The sequence below is a fragment of the Lichenostomus cassidix genome, unplaced genomic scaffold (assembly GCF_008360975.1).
Source record: "Lichenostomus cassidix isolate B80296 unplaced genomic scaffold, HeHo_3.0 HiC_scaffold_568, whole genome shotgun sequence".
Classification (NCBI taxonomy): Eukaryota; Metazoa; Chordata; class Aves; order Passeriformes; family Meliphagidae; genus Lichenostomus; species Lichenostomus cassidix.
The window spans coordinates 1-25,009 of record NW_028147420.1 but is presented as its reverse complement, the minus strand read 5'-3'; the positions used below and the strand labels follow the sequence as shown (position 1 = coordinate 25,009).

The following is a 25,009-nucleotide window of genomic DNA, read 5'->3' as shown; positions in this document are numbered from 1 at the left end:
GTTCTGCCCTTTCCCAGCACCCAGATTTCCACCCCAAACAGGGATTAGGATATCCAGGGAGGCTGTGCTGGTTCTGCCCTTTCCCAGCATCCAGATTTCTACCCCAAACAAGGATTAGGATGCCAGGGGAACAGGAGGCTCTGCCCTTTCCCAGGAGTCAGATTTCCACCCCAAACAGGGATTGGGATATCCAGGGAAGCTGTGCTGTCCTGCCTTTCCCAGCACCCAGATTTCCACCCCAAACCGGGATTAGGACACCCAGGGAAGCTGTGCTGGCTCTGCCCCTTCTCATCATCCAGATTTCCACCCCAAACAGGGATTAGGACCCCCAGGTGCTGTGTGCTGACCCTAACCCCTCTGCCCTGCCCTGGCAGGTTCTGGTTCCGGCTCTACTGGTTCCCGCTGAAGGTGCTCTATGCCACCTGCCACTCGAGCCTGCAGGCTGTGCCCAACATCCCCTTCTACTTCTTCTTCAACGCCCTGCTCCTCATCCTCACCCTGATGAACATCTACTGGTTCCTGGTGGGTCACCTGGGGGGTGGGGACACCCCACGGGGAGCTGGGGACAGCGGGGAAGTGTCACTGGGGACACTTTGGGGACACATTGGGGACACACTGGGGACACTTTGGGGTCACCCCACGGGGAGCTGGGGACAGCAGGGAAGTGTGTCCTCATCGTTGGGGACACTTTGGGGTCACATTGGGGACACCCCATGGGGAGCTGGGGACAGCGGGGAAGTGTGTCCTCATTGTTGGGGACAGTTTGGGGTCACATTGGGGTCACATTGGGGTCACACTGGGGAGACTTTGGGGTCACCACACGGGGAGCTGGGGACAGCGGGGAAGTGTCCTCGTCATTGGGGACACTTTGGGGTCACACTGGGGACACATTGGGGTCACCCCACGGGGAACTGGGGACAACGGGGAAGTGTCCTCATCGTTGGGGACACACGGGGGACACATTTTCTGCTGATCCCGTCGGGATGAAATCTGGGATGAAGGAGTTCTGGGAATTCTGCTCCAAGTCCCAAATCCCATATTGGGAGAGGAGAAATCCCATCAGGAAGGGAAGCTGCTGATCCCATTATCCTGTGGGATGAAATCAGGGATGAAATCAGGGATAAAATCAGGGATGAAGGGGAGGTCCAGGAATTCTGCCCCAAATCCCAAACCCCGTCCAGGAATGAGGAGAGATCCCACCAGGCAGGAAAGCTGCTGATCCCATCATCCTGTGGGATGGAATCAGGGATGAAGGGGAATTCCAGGAATTCTGCCCCAAGTCCCAAACCTATCCCAGGAGAGGAGAAATCCCATCAGGCAGGGCAGAACTGCTGATCCTATCATCTTCCCCTGGGGTGAAATCAATCAGGGATGAAATCAGGAATGGAGAGGAATTCCAGGAATTCTGCCCCAAGGCACAAACCCCATCCTGGGATAGGGAGAGATCCCATCGGGCAGGGCAGAAACTGCTGATCCCATCATCCTGTGGGATGAAATCAGAGATAAAAATCAGGGATAAAGGGGAACTCCAGGAATTCTGCCCCAAATCCCAAACCCCATCCCGGGAGAGGAGAGATGAGCAGGGATCCCACTGGGCAGGAGAGCTGCTGATCTCATCATCCTGCGGGATGAAATCAGAGATGAAATCAGGGATAAAGGGGAATTCCAGGAATTCTGCCCCAAATCCGAAACCTATCCCGGGAGAGGAGAAATCCCATCGGGCAGGGAAGCTGCTGATCCCATTATCCTGTGGGATGAAATCAGGGATAAAGGGGAACTGGGAATTCTGCTCCAAGTCCCAAATCCCATATTGGGAGAGGAGAAATCCCATCAGGCAGGGAAGCTGCTGATCCTATCATCCTGTGGGATGGAATCAGGGATGAAATCAGAGATAAAATCAGGGATAAAGGGGAACTCCAGGAATTCTGCCCCAAGCCCCAAACCCCATCCCGGGTCTGTGGCCACCCCAGGGTGGGTACATCACCCCGAGGTCCCCGCTCAGTGCTGAGGCTGTGTCCCTGTCCCTGTCCCTGTCCCTGTCTCTGTCCCTGTCCCTGTCCCTGTCCCCGCAGTACATCGTGCTGTTCGTGGCCAAGGTGCTGCTGGGGCAGATGCAGGAGGTGAACGATGTGCGCGAGTACGACGTGGAGGAGAGCAGGAGAGCCAAGCAGAGAGAGATCCAGCTGCCTGCGGCTCTGAAGGAAGGGTGAGAGCAACTTGGGAGGACCTGGAGACCCACCTGGTTCCTCCCTGGGACACCTGGGAACAAACCAGGGGCTGGTTTTGGTGTTTTGATGACACCTGGGACTGAGCCAGGGGCTGGTTTTGGTGTTTTGGTGTTTTGATGACACCTGGGACTGAGCCAGGGGCTGGTTTTGGGGTTTTGGTGTTTTGATGACACCTGGGACTGAGCCAGGGGCTGGTTTTGGGGTTTTGGTGTTTTGATGACACCTGGGACTGAACCAGGGGCTGGTTTGGACACTTCCAGGGATCCAGGGGCTGGAATTCCAGCCCAGCTCCTCACCATCCTCCCAGGGAGGAATTCCTTCCCAAAATCCCATCTGAATCTCCCTTTTTCCACCTTAAAGCCATTCCCTGTGTCCTGTCCTTCCATTCCCTGTGTCCTGCCCCTCCATCCCCTTGTCCCCACCCTCCCAGAGGAATTCCTTCCCAAAATCTCATCTGAATCTCCCCTTTTCCAGCTTAAAAACATTCCCTGTGTCCTGTCCTTCCATTCCCTGTGTCCTGTCCCTCCATCCCATTTCCTCACCACCTGCCCAGGGAGGAATTCCTTCCCAAAATCTCATCTGAATCTCCCCTTTTCCAGCTTAAAAACATTCCCTGTGTCTTGTCCCTCCATCTCAGCTCCCCACCCTCCCAGGGAGGAATTCCTTCCCAAAATCTCATCTAAATCTCCCCTTTCCCAGTGGGAAGCCATTCCCTGTGTTCTGTCCCTCCATCCTTGTCCCCAGTCCCTCTCCAGCTCTCCTGGAGCTCCTTAAGCCCAGGAGAATCCCAGGGAGCAGATGTGTCCAGCCTGGGGCCAGGAGAGACCTCGGCGGGGAATTTGGGGTGGGAATTCGGGAATTTGACACCAGCCTCACCCCAGGGGTGGGAATTTGACACCAGACTGACCACAGGGGTGGGAATTTGGGAATTTGACCCCAGCCTGACCCCAGGCTCTGCTCTCCCCCAGGCTGCACCTCAAGAATGGCCTCGTGAAGGACAAGAGGTTGTGAGGGTGGCACTGTCACCGCCGGGGTGACCCCAGGGCTGGCACTGCCCAGGACTGCCCTCTCGGACCCCACAAGGACAGGACAAGGACAACTCACCCCTGACCCCTGCCAGCCCCTCCCAGAGCCGGGAGGAGACCCCAGGACAGGCTGGGGGGCTCCCTGTGGCCAAATTTGGCTACCAGACTGGTGGCCGCGCTGGCCCAGCGAGGATTCGGGGCTGGCTCGATGTCACCCCTGGTGTCACCCCTGTGGCTCCGTGTCCCCAGCCCTGCTGTGACCCCCTGGATCCTCACTGCCACCCTTCCTGTGACTCCAAACCGGGCAGGGAAGGGCCAGCTGTGCTCCAGCTGTGCTCCAGCTGTGCCCCAGCTGTGCTCCAGCTGCCACAGGCGCTGCAGAGGTGACGCAGTGACCCTCGGATGTCCCCTCACTGTCCCCTGCAGCTCCCAGCTCTGCCTGGAGTTCCACCCCAGGAGCTTCGGGCTGGAATTCCCTCGAAAAATCCTCTGTAGGTCTTTGGAGTTGCTTCAGGAGGTTCCTGCAGGTCCCTGGTGGGGAATTGTCCCCAGCTGTCCCCTGGATTCCTGCAGGTCCCTGGTGGGAATTGTCCCCAACTGTCCCCTCGATTCCTGCAGGTCCCTGTGGGGAATTGTCCCCAACTGTCCCCTGGATTCCTGCAGGTCCCCTGTGGGGAATTGTCCCCAGCACTGTCCCCTCGATTCCTGCAGGATCCTGGTGGGGATTTGTCCCCAACTGTCCCCTCGATTCCTGCAGGTCCCTGGTGAGGATTGTCCCCAGCACTGTCCCCTTGATTCCTGCAGGTCCCTGGTGAGGATTGTCCCCAGCACTGTCCCCTCGATTCCTGCAGGTCCCTGTGGGGAATTGTCCCCAACTGTCCCCTGGATTCCTGCAGGTCCCTGGTGGGGAATTGTCCCCAACTGTCCCCTCGATTCCTGCAGGATCCTGGTGGGGATTTGTCCCCATCTGTCCCCTTGGTTCCTGCAGGATCGTGGTGGGGAATTGTCCCCAACTGTCCCCTCAATTCCTGCAGGTCCCTGTGGGGAATTGTCCCCAACTGTCCCCTCAATTCCTGCAGGTCCCTGTGGGGAATTGTCCCCAACTGTCCCCTTGCTGGGGACAAACAGGGAATTTCTGTCCCCACGGCTTTCCAGCCCTGCAGTCCCTCAGCCCGAGCTGTCCCCAAGCTGTCCCCAAGCTGTCCCCTCCCTCAGCGCCAGGGGACAGCAGGAGGAGCAGGGAGAGGATGCAGGGAGAGGATTCCAGAGGGTGGGAATGGGTTGGATTTATCCCTGTTGGGTTTGTGACATCAATTCCCCTCCAGGTGGCAGGGAATGGGAATTATTTTTATTTTTCCATGTTGGGTTTATCACATTGATTCTCCTCCAGGTGGCAGGGAATGGGAATTTTGGGATTTTTCCCTGTTGGTTCTGTCACAGTGATTCCCCTCCAGGTGTCAGAGGGTGCAAATTATTTTGATTTTTCTGTTGGTTCTGTCACAGTGATTCCCTTTCAGGTGTTAGGGAATGGGAATTTTGGGATTTTTCCATATTGGGTCAGTCATGGTGATTCTCCTCCACGTGTCAGGGAATGGGAATTCTTTTAATTTTTTCCCTGTTGGGTTTGTGACATAATTCCCCTCCAGGTGGCAGGGAATGGGAATTATTTTTATTTTTCCATGTTGGATGTGTCACAGTGATTCCCCTCCAGGTGTCATGCAATGGGAATTTTGGATTTTTCCCTGCTGGGTTTATCACAATGATTCTCCTCCAGGTGTCAGGGAATGGGAATTTTGGGATTTTTCCCTGCTGGATCTGTGATATCAATTCCCCTCCAGGTGTCAGGGAATGGGAATTATTTTTATTTTTCCCTGTTGGATGTGTCACAGTGATTCCCCTCCAGGTGTCAGGGAATGGGAATTTTGGATTTTTCCCTGCTGGGTTTATCACAATGATTCCCCTCCAGGTGTCAGAGGAATGGGAATTTTGGGATTTTTCCCTGCTGGATCTGTGATATCAATTCCCCTCCAGGTGTCATGCAATGGGAATTTTGGATTTTTCCCTGCTGGGTTTATCACAATGATTCCCCTCCAGGTGTCAGAGGAATGGGAATTTTGGGATTTTTCCCTGCTGGATCTGTGATATCAATTCCCCTCCAGGTGTCATGCAATGGGAATTTTTTAATTTTTCCATGTTGGGTTTATCACAATGATTCCCCTCCAGGTGTCAGGGAATGGGAATTTTTTTGATTTTTCCATATTGGGTCTGTCATGGTGATTCTCCTGCAGGTTCCTGAGGATGGGAATTTTTTTGATTTTTCCATGTTGGGTTTGTGACATACAATTCCAGGTGTCAGGGAATGGAATTTTGAATTTTTCCCTGCTGGGTTTATCACAATGATTCCCCTCCAGGTGTCAGAGGATGGGAATTTTGGGATTTTTCCCTGCAGGGTTTATCACAATAATTCCCCTCCAGGTGGCAGGGAATGGGAATTTTGGATTTTTCCCTGCTGGGTTTATCCCAATGATTCCCCTCCAGGCTCACTGTGTTTGAGTCAGGAAAGCCCTGGCAGAGCTTTGTCCCTGCCTGGGACCCACAGGACATCCCAGTGACACCCCAGTGACACCCCAGTGACATCCCAGTGACATCCCAGTGACATCCCAGTGACATCCCAGTGACACCCCAGAGCTGGAATTCCTGCTTTTCAGTGGGATTTTCGGGGCAGGAAGGGAACTGCCAGCCCAGCCTGGCCGGAGCAGAGCTGGGGTGACCTTGGGGGACAAACGGGATTTCCCAGAGCTGGGTGACTCCAGCTGGCTTTGGGGTGACATCCCTGTGCTGGTGGCAGCTCTGCTGTGATGGCCAGGAAGGGACTGGGACTGGGAGGGGATTGCTGGCTTTTGGGGTCAATGGCTTTTGGGGTGATGGTTTTTGGGGCTGATGGTTTTTGGGGCTGATGGTTTTGGGGCTGATGACTTTGGAGCTGATGGTTTTGGGGCCAATGACTTTTGTGGACTCTTGGCTTTTGGGGTGATAGTTTTTGGGGTGATGGTTTTGGGGCTGATGGTTTTTGGGGTGATGGTTTTGGGGCTGATGGCTTTTGGGGTGATGGCTTTTGGGGCTGATGGTTTTGGGGACTCTTGGCTTTTGGGGCTGATGGTTTTGGGGCTGATGTTTTTTGGGGCTGATGGTTTTGGGGCCAAAGGTTTCGGGGCAGATGATTTTGGGGCCGGTGGGTTTTGGGGACTCTTGGCTTTTGGGGCTGATGGTTTTGGGACCAAAGGTTTTGGGGCTGATGGTTTTTGGGGCCAGTGGTTTTGAGGCCGATGGTTTTGGGGCTGATGGTTTTGGGGCTGATGGTTTTGGGGCAGATGGTTTTGGGGCTGATGGTTTTGGGGCTGTGTGAAACAGGACTTGGGTGGTTTGATGTGCTGCAAGTCGATGGCTTTAAGAAAGAAACGTTGGATGCACTGATTGAGTTTAAAAAAATGGGATTTGGGATTTGGAAGAGCCAAGATTTGGGAGGAAGATTTGGGATCTGGAAGGAAGAGCCAAGATCTGGGAGGAGGAGGAAGATTTGGGATTTGGGAGGAAGAACCTGCTCTGCTCTGCCCTGAAGCTGGGGGAAATTTTGGGAAGCAGCACTCGATTTCCCATCAGCTTTCTGCGGGAAGATCCTCATCCTGACCCTACAGACTGTGCCGGACCTCAACCGGACCTTTGGAGAGACCTGGAAGGGTTTTGGAGCTGCTGAAAGGGTTTTGGAGATCCTGGAAGGGTTTTGGAGCTGCTGAAAGGGTTTTGGGGCTGCTGAATGGGTTTTGGAGATCCTGGAAGGGTTTTGGGGCTGCTGAAAGGGTTTTGGAACTGCCAAAAGGGTTTTGGGGCTGCTGAAAGGGTTTTGGGGCTGCTGACAGGGTTTTGGAGAGACCTGAAAGAGCTTTGGAGCTGCTGAAAGGGTTTTGGAGTTGCCAAAAGGGTTTTGGAGCTCCTGAAAGGGTTTTGGAGCTCCTGAATGGGTTTTGGAGATCCTGGAAGGTTCTTTGAGCTCCTGCAAGGGTTTTGGAGCTGCTGAGAGGGTTTAGGAGATACTGAAAGGGTTTTGGACTTGCCAAAAGGGTTTTGGGGCTGCTGAAAGGGTTTTAGAGCTGCTGAAAGGGTTTTGGAGCTGCTGAAAGGATTTTGGAGCTCCTGGAAGGGTTTTGGAGTTCCTGAAAGGGTTTTGGAGTTCCTGGACGGGTTTTGGAGAGACCTGAAAGGGTTTAGGAGCTCCTGAAAAGGTTTTGGAGCTCCTGGAAGGGTTTAGGAGCTGCCGAAAGGGTTAAGGGGTCCCGGCGGATCCTCTCTCCGCCCCTGCCGGCAATCCCGCGCTGCTCCCCGGGCGATCAAAGCCTCCCGTCGGGGGAATCCACACCTCCAGCCCGGCCGGGCCGTTCTTTGTCTGGAGCAGCGAGAGGACGATGTGGTTCCTGCCCAGCCTGGCCTGGGCTCTGCTGAGCCCCGTGCTGGCCGAGCTGAGCCCGCAGGAGGAGTCGCTGCTGAAATCGCTGGGGTTGAGCTCCAAACCCAGCCCCAGGCTCCCCGCCGCCGTGCCGCCGCTGCTCTGGAGGATTTTCCGCTCGAGGGAAGCGCTGAGCGCGCCGGAGCGAGGAGAGCTGACCGCGTGTCGGGTGGAGGAGTTCAGTGTCGCCGGGGACATCGTGCGGGTGTTCGCTGACCGAGGTACGGCCGGGTTTGGGGTTTTCCTGCAGCCCGGGATGGGAATTCGCTCCGCTCTCTATTCCCTGTTTGCCTGTGGGATGTGGAGAGGATTGGGTTCCAGAAATCCCTGAGTGCCTCGGGGTGCTGCAGGGTGACAATTTATGGGTTTGGAATGAGTCTGGGCTGTGCCAGGCTCGCTCCCGGAGCCCCCAAAATCCCTCCCGTTTGGATCCCAAGCTCCATCCCGGCTTTGGGATCCGCGGGGGTGGAGGGGAGTGGGAATTTTGGGGTAGGAATGGGATCAGCAGCAGCTCAACCCTTGGGTCTGTCCTCCTCCTCCTCCTCCTCCTCCTCATCCTCCTCCTCCTCCCGACCCCCCTGGCCGCCCCCAGTCACATCTGGTTGCCCTCAGGGCACATCTGGCTGCCCCCAGTCACATCTGGTTGCCCCCAGTCACATCTGGCTGTCCCCCAGAGCACATCTGGCCACCCCCCGGGCACATCTGGCTGCCCCCAGTCACATCTGGCTGCCCCAGCCGCTCTCAGCTCCCTGGGAACTGTTCGGCTTTAATTAGGGTTTAATTAGGGTTTCTCTGGGCGCTGTCGCTGAGGTCCCAAGGCACCGCCGAGCTTTTTGCGGGTTTATTTTTCCGGCGGGAAAAGGAAATCGGCCGAGCCAGGCAGCTCCCCAAATTCTGTGCTTTTTACACTTTTATCCCATTCCATCCCGAACAATCCCCAGCCTGGGGCAGGGAGAAGGGGAAATAACTCCCCGAGGTGTGGAGCAGCATCCCGAGGAGATGCTGGAGCAGCCCGGGGGGAGCTCAGGGGGTTCCTGCGGAGCTCCCTGCAGCCCTGGCAGCTCCTGGCAGCTCCTGGCAGCTCCTGGCAGCTCCTGGTACCTCCTGGCACCTCCTGGCACCTCCTGGTACCTCCTGGCACCTCCTGGTACCTCCTGGCAGCTCTGCCAGCCGCTGTGCCTCTGCTGGAGCTTCCCTTGGAGCCCCGGGAGGCTGAGCCTGCTCTGCCCGAGGTTTCCTCCTGCCCCGAGGTCTTCTCCAGCCCCGAGGGTTCCTCCAGCCCCGAGGATGCTCCTGTCGTGTCCCAGGGTTCCTCCTGCTCATTCCAAGGGTTCCTCCAACCCAGAGGATGATTCTGCTCATCCTGAGGGTTCCTCCTGCTCTGCCCGAGGGTTCCATCAGCCCAGAGACCAATCCTGCCCATCCCGAGGTGTCCTCCTGCTTATCCCAAAGATTCCTCCAGCCCAGAGGCTGATCCTGGTCATCCCGAGGGTTCCTCCTGCTTATTCCAAGGGAATTATTCCAAGATAAACCCAGAGGCTGATCCTGCCCTGCCCCAAGGATTCCTCCAGCCCCGAGGCTGATCCTGCTCTGCCCGAGGTTCCTCCTGACCATCCCAAAGGTTCCTCCTGCTCACCTGAAGGTTCCTCCTACCCATCCCGAGGGTTCCTCCTGCTCACCTGAAGTTTCCTCCTACCCATCCCGAGGGTTCCACCACCCCGGGAGGCTGATCCTGCTCATCCCAAGGATTCCTCCAGCCCCAAAGCTGATCCTGCCCACCCCAGTGCTCCTCCTGCCCACCCCGAAGCTCCTCCTGCCCACCCCGAGGGTTCAGCCACCCCACGCCTCTCTCTCCTTCCCCCCCAGGCCATCTCCTGCCCGAGGCTCAGCCCCACGACTGGCTGTGTCTGCGCAAACTCCTCTTCTTCAACCTGTCGGCGCTGGAGGAAGGCGAGCGGCTGACCCTGGCGCGGCTGGAGCTGCAGTTCCAGCACAGCTCGTACCTCGGGCCCAGCCCCGGGCAGGTGCTGGAGCTCCGGCTGTACCCGATGTCCCCCCGGGGGTCACCCCAGGCGGGCAGGAGGAAGCCTCGGCCGCTGCTGGAGCGGTCATTCGTCCAGCTGCACAGATCGCTGCCGCTCGAGCTGAGCGCGGCGCTGGGAGGCGGCAGAGCGTCCGGCGGGGGTTTGGCTCTGGTGCTGGAGATCGCTTTGGCGAGCGGCCGGGAGGGGAACGAGCCCAACCTCTGCGGCGGCAGCGACGCCTTGGTGGCCGCGAGCCTGCTGGCGGTGACGCTGAGCCCGCAGTGCCAGCAGCCCCGCGCGGGGAGGAGACCCCCGAGCCCCCCGGCGACCCCGAGTGGCACGAGGGGAAGTCCTCCAAGCCCACCGGTGACCCCAAAGCACGGGAAGAGAAGTCCTCCGGTGACCTCGAGCCACATGGGGAGCGCCCAGGACCCCCCGGTGACCCCAAACCGCTGGTGGAGAAACCCCCCGAGCCCTCCGGTGACCCCAAGCGACATGAGGAGGACCCCAAACCCCCTGGTGACCCCAAATCTCTGGAAGAGAAGCCCCCCGAGCCACATGAGGAGCCCCTCGGTGACCCCAAGCCGCTGGAGGAGAAGCCCCCCGAATCCCCCGGAGACCTCGAGCCACATGTGGAGCGCTCCAAACCCCCCGGTGACCCCAAACCGCGGGAGGAGAAGCCTCCCGAGCCCCCCGGAGACCCCAAACCGCTGGAGCAGAAGCCCCCCGAGCCCCCCGGTGACCCCCAGCGCCCTCTGCAAGCCCCGCCGGCTCTACATCAGCTTCAGCGACGTGGGCTGGGAGAACTGGATCATCGCCCCGCAGGGCTACCTGGCCAACTTCTGCGGCGGCGAGTGTCCCTTCCCGCTGGCCGCCGAGCTCAACAGCACCAACCACGCGGTGCTGCAGACGCTGGTGCACTCGCTGGACCCGCGGGGGACACCGCAGCCCTGCTGCGTCCCCGTGCGCCTGTCGCCCATCTCCATCCTCTACTACGACAACAGCGACAACGTGGTGCTGCGACACTACGAGGACATGGTGGTGGATGAGTGTGGCTGCAGGTAGCGGGGTGGGGAGGGAGGGAGGGAGGGAGGGATGGGGGGAATAAAGGAGATTTTGAGTGCGGGAAGTTGTGCTGCGTGTGAAATTGCGGCGACGGGAAATGGTGGGGTGAAATTCCTCGGTGTGCCAAATTCCGGTGGGGAAATCAGATGTGTGAAATTCCTGGTGGGTGAAATTCTGGTGTGTGAAATTCCCGGTGTGTGAATTCCTGGTGTGTGAAATTCCTGGTGTGTGAAATTCCCATTGTGTGAAATTCCGAGGTGTGAAATTCCCGTTGTGTGAAATTCCCGTGTGAAATTCTGGTATGAAATTGAGGTATGTGAAATTCCTGGTGTGTGAAATTCCAGTGTGAAAATCAGTGTGTGGAATTCCTGGTGTGTGAAATTCCCGGTGTGAAGTTCCCATGTGAAATTCTGGTATGAAATTGAGGTGTGTGAAATTCCTGCTATGCGAAATTCCATGTGCAAAATTCCTGGTGTGTGAAATTCCCGGTGTGCCAAATTCCCATGTGAAATTCTGGTATGAAATGAGGTATGTGAAATTCCCAGTGTGTGAAATTCCTGCTGTGTGAATTCCCATTGTGTAAAATCCCTGCGTGTGAAATTCCAGTGTGAAATTCCCGTGTAAAATTCCCGTGTGAAATTCCTGGTGTCTGAAATCTCTGTGTATGAAATTCCAGTGTGTAAAATTCCCAATGTGTAAAATCCCCGTGTGAGAAATTCCCATGTGTAAAATTCCTGCTGTGTGAGATTCCCGTGTGTGGAATTCCAGAGTATGAAATTCCTGTCTCTGAAATCTCCGTGTGTGAATTCCCACTGTGTGAAATTCCCTGTGTGTGAATTCCCAATGTGTAAATTCCCATTGTGTGAAATTCCCGGTGTGTGAAACTCTGGTGGTGTGGAATTCCCGTGTGAGAAATCATTCCCATTTGAAATTCCCGTGTGTGAAATCTGTGAAATTCCCATGAGTGAAATTCCCGGTGTGTGAAATCCTTGTGTGTGAAATTCCAGTGTGTGAAATTCCAGTGTGGAATTCCTGTGTGTGAAAAATTCCCAGTGTGTGAAATTCCCGTGTGTGAATTCTCCGCGTGTAAAATCCCACTGTGTGAAATTCCAGTGTGTAAAATTCCAGTGTGTGAAATTCCCATTGTGTGAAATTCCCGGGGTGTGAAACTCTGGTGGTGTGGAATTCCCCTGCGAGAAATAATTCCCATATAAAATCCCACTGTGTGAAATGCCAGGGTGAAATTCCCATATAAAATCCCAGTGTGTGAAAATTCCAGAGTGAAATTCCCAGTGTGTGAAATTCCCATATAAAATCCCAGTGTGTGAAATTCCCACGAGTGAAATTCCAGAGTGAAATTCCCATATAAAACCCCAAACTGTGAAGTTCCCATATAAAACCCCAAACTGTGAAATTCCCACATAAAACCCCACAGTGTGAAATTCCCATATAAAACCCCAAACTGTGAAATTCCCATATAAAAACCCCACAGTGTGAAATTTTGGGGTGTGAAATTCCCACGAGTGAAATTCCAGAGTGAAATTCCTGGTGTGTGAAATTCCCATGAGTGAAATTCCCATATAAAACCCCAAAAATGTGAAATTCCCATATAAAAACCCCAAAATGTGAAATTCCCAATATAAAACCCCAAACTGTGAAATTCCCAATATAAAACCCCAAACTGTGAAATTCCCAATATAAAACCCCAAACTGTGAAATTCCCAATATAAAACCCCAAACTGTGAAATTCCCATATAAAAATCCCACAGTGTGAAATTCCCATATAAAACCCCAAACTGTGAAATTCCCATATAAAAACCCCACAGTGTGAAATCCACACTGTTTAGGATTTCCAGATCATCCCAAAATCCCCATCAGGTCACTCTGGTTCATTCCTGGAGTTCTGGTTTAGGATAAATCATTTTGATTTGGGATAAATCACTTTAATTTGGGATAAATCACTCTAATTTTGGATAAATAAATCACTTTAATTTGGGATAAACCACTTTAATTTAGGGTTAATCACTTTAATTTGGGATAAATCACTTTAATTTGGGATAAATCACTCCAATTTCAGATAAATAAATCACTTTAATTTGGGATAAAACACTTTAATTTAGGATAAATCACTCTAATTTTGGATAAATAAATCACTTTAATTTGGGATAAAACACTTTAATTTCTGATAAATAAATCACTTTAACTTAGGATAAACCAATTTAATTTAGGGTAAATCACTTTAATTTAGGATAAATCACTCTAATTTCTGATAAATAAATCACTTTAATTTGGGATAAACCACTTTAATTTCTGATAAATAAATCACTTTAACTTAGGATAAATCACTTTAATTTGGGATAAATCACTCTAATTTTGGATAAATCACTTTAATTTGGGATAAACCACTTTAATTTTGGATAAATCACTTTAATTTAGGATAAATCACTTTAATTTAGGGTTAATCACTTTAATTTAGGATAAATCACTGGAATTTAGGATAAATCACTTTAATTTGGGATAGATCACTGGAATTTAGGATAAATCACTGTAATTTGGGGTTTTTGGGGTGCTGGGATGGGATGATGACCAAACCTGATTCCCTTTTCCTCAGGGTTGTGAATCCCAAATTCCCCCAGCTGCTGGGATTTGGGGTTTTTTGGGGGGATTTTTGGGGTTTTTGGGATTTTTGAGGGTTTTTTTGGATTTTTGGGGATTTTTGAGTTTTTTGGGGATTTTTGAGGGTTTTTTGGGATTTTTGGGTGTTTTGGGATTTTGGGGTTTTTTTTAGATTTTGGGGTTTTTTTGGATTTTGGGGTTTTTTTTGGGGATTTTGGGGTTTTTTTTTATTTTTGGGGGTTTTTTTGGGGTTTTTTTGGGATTTCTGGCTGAACTCTGCAGTTTTCTCAGGGTTTAAATTACATTTTTTGGGGTGAGATGGAGCTGCAGGGAGAGGATGAGGTGAAAAAAAATCCTTTTTTCTGGTGTTTTGGGGTTTTTTTTATTTCTGATTTTAGAGGAGGAAAACCTTGCTGGGTTTGATAATTCTGATTTCAGAGGAGGAAAACTTTGCAAGAATTGCATTAATTCTGTTTTTAGAGGAGGAAAACCTTAATAATTCTGATTTTAGAGAAGGAAAACCCTGCAGGAATTGGATAATTCTGTTTTTAGAGAAGGAAAACTTTGCAGGAATTTGATTAATTCTGATTTTATGGAAGGAAAACCCTGCAGGAATTGCAGTAATTCTGATTTTAGAGGAAGAAAACCTTGGGAATTGGATAAATTCTGATTTTAGAGAAGGAAAACTTTGCAGGAATTTGATTAATTCTGATTTTAGAGAAGGAAAACCTTGCTGGGTTTGGATTAATTCTGATTTTATGGAAGGAAAACCTTGCAGGAATTGAATTATTTCTCATTTTCGAGGAGGAAAACCTTGCAGGAAATGGATTAATTATAATTTTAGAGGAAAACCTTGCAGGAATTGGATTAATTCAGATTTTAGAGAAGGAAAACCTTGATAATTCTGATTTTAGAGGAGGAAAACCCTGATAATTCTGATTTTAGAGGAGGAAAATTGGATAAATTCTGATTTTAGAGGAGGAAAACCTTGCAGAAAATGGATTAATTTTGATTTTAGAGGAGGAAAACTGGATTTATTCTGATTTTAGAGGAGGAAAACCTTGAAAATTCTGATTTTTGAGGAGGAAAACCTTGCAGAAAATGGATTAATTCTGATTTTAGAGGAGGAAAACTGGATTAATTCTGATTTTAGAGGAGGAAAACCTTGCAGAAAATGGATTAATTCTGATTTTAGAGAAGGAAAACCTTGATAATTCTGTTTTTAGAGGAGGAAAACTGGATAAATTCAGATTTTAGAGGAATAAAACTCGCTGGGTTGGCAGTGGGATGAATCCTGGCATTTCTCTGCTCCTCCAGGGGACAAAAAAGGGACAAAAAGTGAATTCCAGAATTCCCAAATCCTGCATTTCCCTCTGGGGGGGAAAAATTTGGATTTTCCCAGTTGAGTTCCTCACCCTCTGCTCTGCACATCCCTCCCTCACTTTTGTACTAGTCTGTGCTGAAATAAAAATAAAAAATATAAAATAAAAATAAAAATAAAAATAATAAACGTGAAGTTTATACAATCAGACGAAGCTTTAATGAATTATTTCCTCGTTGAAATTAATTGTCACCTTGGAATGCAACAGCTGTTTATTTGTATTTTTAATTTTTATTTTTTTTTTTTTTTTGTGGTTTTTTTTTTTATTGATGACAAACAGGTTTTGAAACGAAACCGAGACAAAAAAAAGAGATTTAATCAGGAAAAATAATAAGAATTTTAACATCGATGGCTGGATTTGTAAAACTTGGATTTTTTTTTTTTGTTTTGTTTTGGTTTTTTTTAAAGGAAAATTCAGCATGAAGCAGAGGCAAGCATTCCCAGCAGTGGAAATTGGGGTGAGGGGAAGGGAAAAAAGGGGAAAAATGGGGAAAAAATGGGAAAAAATGGGGAAAAATGGGGGAAAAAGGGAAAAAGGAAAAATGGAAAAAGGGGAAAACGAAAAAGGGAAAAAAGGGAAAAAAGGGAAAAAAGGGAAAAAGGGAAAAAAGGGGAAAAAGGGAAAAAAGAGAAGGAAAAAAAGGGGAAAAATGGGAAAAAGGGGAGAAAAAGAAAAAAAGGGGAAAAAGGGGGGAAAAGGGGGAAAAATGGAAAAAAAGGGGAAAAAGGGAAAAAAGGGAAAAAAAGGGAAAAAAAGGGAAAAAAGGGAAAAGGGGAAATAAAGGGAAAAAAAGGGGAAAAAGGGAAAAAAGGGAAAAAAGGGAAAAAAGGGGAAAAAAGGAAAAATGGGGAAAAGGGGAAAAAATGGGGGAAAAGGCAAAAAAAGGGCAAAATGGGGAAAAAGGGGAAAAAAGGGAAAAAGTGGAATAAAGGGGGAATAAAGGGGGAAAAAAGAGGAAAAAGGGGAAAAAAGTGGAACAAAGGGGGAATAAAGGGGGAAAAAATGGGGGAAAAAAGGGGGAAAAAGGAGAAAAAGGCAGAAAAAAGGGGAATAAAGGGGAAAAAAAGGGGAAAAAAAGGGGAAAAAAGGGGGAAAAACATCATGGACAGCATTGCACAAAGGGGTTTTCAGCTTTGAAATCCTACTGCAAAAATCTACATTGCTAAGCAGCCCAGGGAAGGCAGGAAAAAAGGGAAAAAAGGGGAAAAAAAGGCCAAAAAATGAAATTAAAAAAGCCCTTCGGCGATGTTGGTAATAAATCAAACGTTTCCATCTGGCCAGGGAGGTGAGCTGTGGGATTCCTTTCTCGCTCTGGGTGGGAAATTGAATTTTTGGGGGTTTTGGATGGGGAAAGAATGGGTTTGGGGTTTTGGTTTGGGGTTTTTTGGGGGTTTTTTGGTGTTTGGGGAAAATCGGGGAAATTAGGGGAGGAGGGAAATGACTGCAGGGATTGGGGAGGAATTGGGGAGGAATTTGGGAAGAATTGGGAAATAATTTGGAAGGAATTGGGAAGGAATTTAGGAATTGGAAGGAATTGGGAAGGAATTTGGGAGAAATTGGGAGGAATTTGGGAGGAATTGGGAAGGAATTGGGAATTGGGAAGGAATTTAGAAATTTGGGAGAAATTGGGAAGGAATTGGGAGGAATTTAGGAATTGGGAAGGAATTGGGAAGGAATTAGGGAGGAATTTGAGAATTGGGAAGGAATTTGTGAAGAAATTTGTGAGGAATTTGTGAGGAATTGGGAGGAATTTAGGAATTGGGAAGGAATTGGGAAGGAATTAGGAATTTGGAAGGAACTGGGAAGGAATTTGGAAGGAATTTGGGAGGAATTGGGAATGAATTTAGAAATTTGGGAGGAATTGGAAAGGAATTAGGGAGGAATTTGAGAATTGGGATGGAATTTGTGAAGAAATTTGTGAGGAATTTGGGAGGAATTTAGGAATTGGGAAGGAATTTAGGAGTTTGGGAGGAATTTGGAAGGAATTGGGAAGGAATCTGGAAGGAATTTGGGAGGAAATTGGAAAGACTTGGGAGGAATTGGGAAGGAATTTGGGAGGAATTGGGAAGAAATTGGGAAGGAATTAGGAATTTGGAAGGAATTTGGGAATTTGGAAGGAATTGGGAAGGAATTTGGAGGAATTTGGAAGGAATTGGGAAGAAATTTAGGAGGAATTTGGGAGGAATTTAGGAGGAATTGGGGAGGAATTTGGGAAGGAATTTGGAAGGAATTAGGAATTGGGAAGGAACTGGGAAAGAATTTAGGAAGAATTTGGGAAAGAATTTGGAAGGAATCTGGAATTTGGGAAGGAATTTGTGAGAAATTTGGAAGGAACTGGGAAGCAATTGGGAATTTGGAAGGAATTGGGAAGGAATTTGGGAGGAACTGGGAAGGAATTAGGAATTTGGGAGGAATTGGGAAGGAATTAGGGAGGAATTTGAGAATTGGGAAGGAATTTGTGAAGAAATTTGTGAGGAATTTGGGAGGAATTGGGAAGGAATTGGGAAGGAATTTAGGAATTGGGAAGGAATTTGGAGGAATTTGGAGGAATTGGGAAGGAATTGGGAGGAATTTAGGAGGAATTGGGAAGGAATTGGGAGGAATTTAGGAGGAATTGGGAAGGAATTTGGGAAGGAATTAGGAATTTGGGAGGAATTCAGAAGGAATTTCCCTTCCAAATGCAAAAACGGGGTTGGAGTCATTCGAAATACATTCAGCTGAGAGGTATTTGGAATTTCTTTTTCCCCCAAAAAATAAAAACTAGAAACTCCTGGAGCCCTTTGAACAGCCAGGGCAGAGATCAGAGATCCCTCTGTGCTGCTGCTGCCCGAGGTGATCCTGAATTTGGGGAGTTTTTGGCTAAAAATGCCTCTGGAGGAATTTATTCTCTCTAAAAAAAATAAGGTTTTGACAGAAATAAAATGTTCCCATTGCTCCCCTCGGGCTGCTCTGAGCCTGGGTGGGTTTTTCTCTCATTTTTCCCAATTCTGGATGATTTCTCCTCTAACTTTTCCCAATTCTGGATGATTTCTCCTCTAATTTTCCCAATTCTGGATGATTTTTCCTCTCACTTTTCCTAATTCTGGATGATTTTTTTTCTCCTTTTTCCCAATTCTGGATGATTCCTCCTCTCCTTTCCCCAATTCTGGATGACTTTTCCCAATTCTGGATGATTTTTCCTTTCACTTTTCCCCATTCTGGATCATTTTTCCTCTAATTTTCCCAATTCTGGATGATTTTTTTTCTCCTTTCTCCCAATTCTGGATGATTTCTCTTCTCACTTTTCCCAATTCTGGATGATTTCTCTTCTCACTTTTCCCCATTTTGGATGATTTCTCATTTTTCCCAATTCTGGATGATTTCTCCAATTCTAGATGACTTTTCCTCTCAGTTTTCCCAATTCTGGATGATTTCTCCTCTAACTCTTCCCAATCCTGGATTATTTCTCAAATTCTGGATGACTTTTCCTCTCTTTTTCCCAATTCTAGATGACTTTTCCTCTCACTTTTCCCAATTCTGGATGATTTTTCTCTCCTTTTCCCCAATTCTGGATGATTTTTTTTCTCCTTTTCCCAATTCTGGATGATTTCTCCTCTTATTTCTCCAATTCTGGATGACTTTTCCTCTCCCTTTTCCCAATTCTGAATGATTTCTCCAATTCTAGATGACTTTTCCTCTCTTTTTCCCAATTCTGGATGATTTTTTTTCTCCTTTTCCCAATTCTGGATGATTTTTCTCTCCTTTTCCCACCCCTGACTCCAGCAGCATTCCTCCATCCCTCCCCACCCCAAACCTGACCCCAAAAAACCCCAAAAACCCCAAAAATCTCCCTCTCTGCCCACCTCCCACCACCCTGTCCCTCTCCCCAGCCTGTCCTGCCGTGGATTCTTCCCTTCCCAACCGAAATAATCCCCAAATTTCCACTTCTCACCCCAAAATTTGGGGATCACAGCAGGCCTGGCTGCTCCCTCCCTGCAGGGTTTGAAGTGCAACAGAACCCAAATCCCCTTTTCAGCAAGAAATTCTGACAGAATCTCACAGAAAAGTTGTTTTTTTTCCACAGAGTAGAAGTCCAGACAGTTGCCAGTTAAAGCAGACAGAAAAATATTAATTTTTTTTTGTTTTTTAAACCCTCCTGCTCCTCTCACTCACACAATCCCACGTAGGAAGAAGAGGCTGATTGCTGCAACTTTTTGAAAATCACACTGGAAAAAGAAAAAAAGTTCTCAAGGTTTGGTGCTCTAATTAATTTTTTTGTCGTTTGAAACTTTTTTTTTTTTAATTTTTTGGGGTGTTTTTGTCTTTTTTTTTGTCTTTTTTTTTTGTCTTTTTTTTGGGGTTTTTTTTGGGGTTTTTTTTGGTAATATAAGCTTCTCAGAACAAGGATCTAAATCTCCCAGGTCCACCACTAAGAATTCAGAGACAAAAACTTCTTAATAAAAATTCAGTCCTCCTTTTTTTTTTTGTTTTTTTTTGTTTTTTTTCTTTTGTGCGAAAAGAAATCTCTTTTTTTTTTTTTTTTTTGGTTGTTTTTTTTGTTTTGTTGTTGTTTTGTGTGTTTTTTTTTTTTGTTTTAAAACCACCTCGTTCAGAAAATGTGGGCGAAGAACGATGACAAACAGGAAATTTCAGAGCCAGTGTGGGACAACAAAACCTGCATCTCAGAGTTGGGCAGCAGCAGCTGCATTTCTGCTTGGCTGGGATTTTTTTCCTCTCTTTTTTCCCTCTTTTTCACCCTTTTTTCCACTATTTTTCCCCTCTTTTTCACCCTTTTTTCACTGTTTTTCACCCTTTTTTTCACTATTTTTCCCCCCTTTTTTCACTATTTTTCCCCTCTTTTTTCCCTCTTTTTCCCCCTTTTTTCAGCGTTTTTTCACTGTTTTTCACCCCTTTTTTCACTATTTTTTCCCCTCTTTTTCACCCTTTTTTCACTATTTTTTCACTGTTTTTTCCCCTCTTTTTCAGCCTTTTTTCCCCCTCTTTTTCACTGTTTTTTCCCCCTTTTTCACCCTTTTTTCACTATTTTTTCACTGTTTTTTCCCCTCTTTTTCACCCTTTTTTCCACTATTTTTTCACTGTTTTTTCCCCCCTTTTTCACCCTTTTTTTCACTGTTTTTTCCCTCTTTTCCCCCTTTTTTCACTATTTTTTCCCTCTTTTTCACCCTTTTTTCACTATTTTTTCACTGTTTTTCACCCTTTTTTTCACTATTTTTTCACTGTTTTTCACCCTTTTTTTCACTATTTTTCCCCCCTTTTTTCACTATTTTTCCCCTCTTTTTCACCATCTTTTCCCCCTTTTTCACCCTTTTTTTCACTGTTTTTTCCCTCTTTTCCCCCTTTTTCCACTATTTTTCCCCTCTTTTTCACCATCTTTTCCCTCTTTTTCACCCTTTTTTTCAGTTTTTTTTCCCTCTTTTTCCCCCTTTTTTCACTATTTTTTCCCTCTTTTTCACCCTTTTTTCCACCATTTTTTCCCCTCTTTCTCACCCTTTTTAAACTATTTCCCCCCTTTTTTCAGCATTTTTTCCCTCTTTGTCACCCTTTTTTCACTATGTTTTTTTCACCCTTTTCTCACTATTTTCCCCCCTTTTTTCACTATTTTTCCCCCTCTTTTTCACCCTTTTTTCCACTGTTTTTTCTCTCTTTTTCCCCATTTTTTCCCTGTTTTTTCCCCTCTTTTAAACCTCTTTTCCACTATTTTTTCCCTCTTTTTCCACCCTGTTTTTCCACCCTGTTTTTCACTATTTTTTCACTGGTTTTCCCTCTTTTTCACCCTTTTTTCACTATTTTTCCCTCTTTTTCACCCTTTTTTCACCCTTTTTTCACTGTTTTTCACCTTTTTTTTCCCTATTTTTCCCCCTTTTTTCACTATTTTTCCCCTCTTTTTCCCCTTTTTTCACCCCTTTTTTTCACTATTTTTTCCCTCTTTTTCACCCTTTTTTTCAGTTTTTCCCCTTTTTTCACCATTTCCTCCCCTTTTTCACCCTTTTTTCGCTATTTTTTCACCATTTTCCCCCTTTTTCACTATTTTTTCATTGTTTTTTCCCTCTTTTCCACCATTTTTTTCCACTGTTTTTCCCCCTCTTTTTCACCCTTTTTCACCATTTTTTCCCCTTTTTTCGCCATTTTTTCACCATTTTCCCCCTTTTTTCACTATTTTCCCAACCTTTTTTCCACTGGTTTTCCCTCTTTTTCACCCTTTTTTTCACTATTTTCCCCCCTTTTTTCGCTATTTTTTCACCATTTCCTCCCCTTTTTCACCCTTTTTTCACTGTTTTTCCCCCTTTTTTCGCTATTTTTCCCCCTTTTTCCCCCTCTATCCCACCCTCCCCACCCCACCCTGCCACCTCCCCAACTCTGAGATGAGATTTCCCTCCCTCCGCTCTGAACCCACCCGCCCTGCTCGCAACGACAAGCCGCAGAATGAAGTGCAACCTGCTTTGCTCAAGGCCCTTCTCCGGAGCTGGGGGGGCTGGGGGAGCAGGGACTCAGCTGACCACTCCTTTTTTTGGGGTGATTCCTTCCCTCCAAATCGCCAGCCAGTCCTTCAGGGCTCTCTCTCCTCTCGGTCAGTCTCCTTGTCTCAGTGAGCTCCAGCAGTGGCTCTCTCGCCGCTCCTTTTTCTCGCTTGTTTTGCTCTCCCTTCTCCTCTCCGTTGGTTGGTTTCTTGCTTTCTCTCTTTCTCTCTCTCTCTCTCTCCTGTTGCTCTCACACAGTGGTGCTTCAGTTTTAGCAGTGGAAAACAGGTATCCATTTTATTTTATTTTTTTTATTACCCAGAATAAAATGCGGATGAACTAAGCTCCGCGCAAGCTTAGCTCTTCTTCCTCAACCTGCGGGGAGAGGAGAGGAGAGGGAGGTTAGCAGAGCCTCAAGGGTTAAATCAGGGACAGGGACAGGGGACAGGTTAGATCAGGGACAATTTAAATCAGGGATAGTTTAATTTAGGGAGAGTTTAGATCAGGGAGGGGACAGGTTAAATCTGAGAGAGAAATCTCGGTTTAAATCAGGGGAGGAACAGGTTAAATCAGGGACAGTTTTGATCAGGGACAATTTAAATCAGGGACAGTTTAAATCAGGGACAGGGACAATTTAAATCAGGACAGGGACAGTTTGGGACAGGGAACACTTTAAATCAGGGACGGGACAAGTTGAATCTCAGAGTTAAATCTCAGAGATAAATTTCAGTTTAAATCAGGGGAGGGGACAGGTTAGATCAGGGAGGGGACAGTTTAGATCAGGGACAGTTTAGATCAGGGACAGTTTAAATCAGGGACAATTTAAATTAGGGACAATTTAAATCAGGGACAGGGACATTTTGGGACAGGGAACACTTCAAATAAGGGAGGGGACAATTTAAATCAGGGACAGTTTAAATCAGGGACAGTTTAAATCAGGGACAGTTTAAATCAAGGGAGGGGACAGATCAGATCAGGGACAGGGGACAGGTTAGATCAGGGAGGGGACAGGTTAAATCTGAGAGATAAATCTCAGTTTAAATCAGGGGAGGGGAGAATTTAAATCGGGGACAGTTTAAATCAGGGACAGTTTAAATCAGGGACAGTTTAAATCAGGGACAATTTAAATTAGGGACAGTTTTGATCAGGGACAATTTAAATCAGGGATAGTTTAAATCAGGGACAATTTAAATTAGGGACAGTTTAAATCAGGGACAATTTAAATCAGGGACAGTTTAAATCAGGGACAATTTAAATTAGGGACAGTTTAAATCAGGGACAATTTAAATCAGGGATAGTTTAAATCAGGGACAGGGACAGTTTGGGACAGGGAACACTTTAAATCAGGGGAGGAGACAGATCAGGGGAGGAGAGTTTAGATCAGAGACAATTTAAATCAGGGACATTTTAAATCAGGGGACAGGACAGGTTAAATCAGGGACAATTTGGGATGGGGACAGTTAAAATCAGGGGAGGGGGCAGTTTAGATCAGAGACAGGGACGATCTGGGATAGGGGACAGTTTGAATCAGGGGGAAGGACAGTTAAATCAGGGACAGTTTAAACCAGGGTGGGGGACAGTTTAAACCAGGGACAGTTCAGATCAGCGACAGTTTGGACCAGGGACAGTTTGGATCAGGACAGGGACAGTTTAGATCAGGACAGGGACAGTTTGGATCAGGGACAGTTTGGATCAGGGACAGTTTAAACCAGGGTGGGGGACAGTTTAAACCAGGGACAGTTCAGATCAGCGACAGTTTGGATCAGGGACAGTTTAAACCAGGACAGGGACAGTTTAGATCAGGACAGGGACAGTTTGGATCAGGACAGGGACAGTTTGGATCAGGGACAGTTTGGATCAGGGACAGTTTAAACCAGGACAGGGACAGTTTAGATCAGGACAGGGACAGTTTAAACCAGGGGAGGGGACAGTTTAGATCAGGGACAGTTTGGATCAGGGCAGGAGACAGTTTAAACCAGGGACAGTTTAGATCAGGGACAGTTTGGGACAGGGAACACTTTAAATCAGGGAGGGGACAGTTCAGATCAGGAACAGCTCAAATCAGGGACAGTTTAGATCAGGGACAGTTCAAACCAGGGGAGGGGACAGTTTAGATCAGGGACAGTTTAGACCAGGGACAGTTTGGATCAGGGACAGTTTGGATCAGGGACAGTTTAGACCAGGGGAGGGGACAGTTTAAACCAGGGACATTTTAAACCAGGGGAGGGGACAGCTGAAATCAGGGACAGTTCAGATCAGGGACAGTTTAAACCAGGACAGGAACAGTTTAAACCAGGGACAGTTTGGATCAAGGACAGTTTAGGTCAGGAGAGGTGACAGTTTACATCAGGGACAGTTGAAATCAGGGCATGGGACAGTTTAAACCAGGGACAGTTTAGATCAGGATAGTTTAAATCAGGGACAGTTTGAATCAGGGGAGGGGACAGTTTAGATCAGGGACAGTTTCAATCAGGGACAGTTTGGGACAGGGAACACTTTAAACCAGGGAGGGGACAGTTTAGATCAGGGACAGTTCAGATCAGGGACAGTTCAGATCAGGACAGTTTAAATCAGGGACAGTTTGAATCAGGGGAGGGGACAGTTCAGATCAGGAACAGTTCAGATCAGGGACAGCTCAAATCAGGGACAGCTCAAATCAGGGACAGCTCAAATCAGGGACAGCTCAAATCAGGGGAGGGGACAGTTTAAACCAGGGACAGTTTCAGTAAGGGACAGCCCAAACAAGGGCCAGAACAGCAGAACCAAGCAGCAGCTGAGAGCAGGGCCATCCCCCAGGCTCACACTCTAGTACTGTGACAGTCCCGTCACTCCACCGTGTTGATAAGCTCGCTCCCCCTGGTAGGTTGAGTCCTGTGACAGAGCCACGTCAATCTGTGATTTAAACTCGTCACCAAGGTAGCTGTCCTGCAAGGGAAGGAGGGGAAACTCAGCCCAGCCAGCTCAGAGATCCATGGAAAAGCAGAATCAGGGTCGGGAGAAAATTTTTAGGGAGAAAATCTGAGAGAATTTGGTTGGTTTTGTAAAATCTGCGCTTTTTTTTGGGGTGGGATTTCTCCAGATTTGGGGTTTTTTGAGGTGCTGATCAGGTCTAACATTTGATTTCCATGGCTCTGGGGTGACTGTGTGACTCTGAGAGTCCAAAGGGCAGCGAGGAAATGCTGCAGCACAGAGAGGAGTTTGTTTCATTTCCACAAATCCCAGGAAAAGCTGCCTGCAGCCTCACCTGGGATAATTCCTGAGCTAATATGGGACAATTCCCGTGATAATTCCATTCTCACCTGGGATAATTCCTGAGCTAATATGGGGCAATTCCTGTGATAATTCCATTCTCACCTGGGATAGTAATTCCTGTGCTCACTTGGGATAATTCCTGAGCTCATCTGGGATAATTCATGAGCTCATATGGGATAACTCCTGGGATAATTCCATTCTCACCTGGGATAATTCCTGTGCTCATTTCATGCTCACCTGGGATAATTCCTGTGCTCACCTCGGGTAATTCCCATGTTCACTTGGGATAATAATTCTTGTGTTCACCTGGGATAATTCCTGAGCTCACCTGGGATAATTCCTGTGATAATTCCATTCTCACCTGGGATAATTCCTGTGCTCACCTAGGATAATTCCCATGCTCACTTGCAGTAATAGTTCCCATTCTCACCTGGGGTAATTCCTGTGCTCACCTGGGA

The 25,009-nt window shown here is 47.8% G+C and overlaps 1 protein-coding gene and 6 long non-coding RNA genes across 18 annotated transcripts; 3 read left to right on the top strand and 4 right to left on the bottom strand.

Moving 5' to 3' along the window:
- The first annotated feature begins 350 nt into the window (after positions 1 to 350).
- On the top strand, positions 351 to 4,203 carry LOC146423219 (uncharacterized). Of its 3 annotated transcripts, XR_014847631.1 has the most exons (5): positions 351 to 522; positions 2,073 to 2,206; positions 3,197 to 3,585; positions 3,617 to 3,826; positions 4,011 to 4,203. It is a non-coding gene; the product is annotated as an uncharacterized LOC146423219 (long non-coding RNA). The 3 variants fall into 3 exon arrangements; XR_014847629.1 differs by having other exon boundaries at positions 3,197 to 3,826; XR_014847630.1 differs by having other exon boundaries at positions 3,197 to 3,780; positions 4,011 to 4,202.
- Positions 4,204 to 5,232: 1,029 nt separating this feature from the next.
- LOC146423218 (uncharacterized) lies at positions 5,233 to 6,723 on the top strand. Of its 8 annotated transcripts, XR_014847625.1 has the most exons (4): positions 5,365 to 5,602; positions 5,665 to 6,212; positions 6,537 to 6,564; positions 6,625 to 6,723. It is a non-coding gene; the product is annotated as an uncharacterized LOC146423218 (long non-coding RNA). The 8 variants fall into 8 exon arrangements; XR_014847626.1 differs by adding an exon at positions 5,233 to 5,347 and having other exon boundaries at positions 5,542 to 5,602; positions 5,729 to 6,723; XR_014847627.1 differs by lacking the exon at positions 6,537 to 6,564 and having other exon boundaries at positions 5,665 to 6,426.
- A 67-nt stretch (positions 6,724 to 6,790) lies between these two features.
- LOC146423216 (derriere protein-like) lies at positions 6,791 to 10,855 on the top strand. Of its 2 annotated transcripts, XM_085045031.1 has the most exons (5): positions 6,791 to 7,291; positions 7,332 to 7,392; positions 7,534 to 7,975; positions 9,621 to 10,347; positions 10,399 to 10,855. In XM_085045031.1, exons 3-5 carry the CDS (start codon positions 7,714 to 7,716, stop codon positions 10,841 to 10,843), a joined length of 1,434 nt encoding a protein of 477 aa, XP_084901157.1. In that variant the 5' UTR covers positions 6,791 to 7,291; positions 7,332 to 7,392; positions 7,534 to 7,713; the 3' UTR covers positions 10,844 to 10,855. The 2 variants fall into 2 exon arrangements, with proteins under 2 accessions (XP_084901157.1, XP_084901158.1); XM_085045032.1 differs by having other exon boundaries at positions 6,791 to 7,975; positions 10,399 to 10,459; positions 10,502 to 10,855.
- Positions 8,550 to 8,951, bottom strand: LOC146423217 (uncharacterized). Its single transcript, XR_014847632.1, has 3 exons — positions 8,906 to 8,951; positions 8,856 to 8,875; positions 8,550 to 8,815 (listed from the first exon to the last, which is right to left on the bottom strand). It is a non-coding gene; the product is annotated as an uncharacterized LOC146423217 (long non-coding RNA).
- A 6,950-nt stretch (positions 10,856 to 17,805) lies between the features above and the next one.
- Positions 17,806 to 18,599, bottom strand: LOC146423215 (uncharacterized). 2 transcript variants are annotated; one of them, XR_014847634.1, is made up of 2 exons: positions 18,304 to 18,599; positions 17,806 to 18,254 (listed from the first exon to the last, which is right to left on the bottom strand). It is a non-coding gene; the product is annotated as an uncharacterized LOC146423215 (long non-coding RNA). The 2 variants fall into 2 exon arrangements; XR_014847635.1 differs by having other exon boundaries at positions 17,806 to 18,219.
- Positions 18,600 to 18,921: 322 nt separating this feature from the next.
- LOC146423214 (uncharacterized) lies at positions 18,922 to 21,142 on the bottom strand. The gene is made up of 7 exons (XR_014847633.1): positions 21,103 to 21,142; positions 20,826 to 20,857; positions 20,755 to 20,776; positions 20,572 to 20,709; positions 20,417 to 20,470; positions 19,741 to 20,317; positions 18,922 to 19,663 (listed from the first exon to the last, which is right to left on the bottom strand). It is a non-coding gene; the product is annotated as an uncharacterized LOC146423214 (long non-coding RNA).
- A 123-nt stretch (positions 21,143 to 21,265) lies between these two features.
- Positions 21,266 to 24,361, bottom strand: LOC146423213 (uncharacterized). The gene is made up of 2 exons (XR_014847636.1): positions 24,102 to 24,361; positions 21,266 to 21,674 (listed from the first exon to the last, which is right to left on the bottom strand). It is a non-coding gene; the product is annotated as an uncharacterized LOC146423213 (long non-coding RNA).
- Between the last annotated feature and the right edge of the window lie 648 nt (positions 24,362 to 25,009).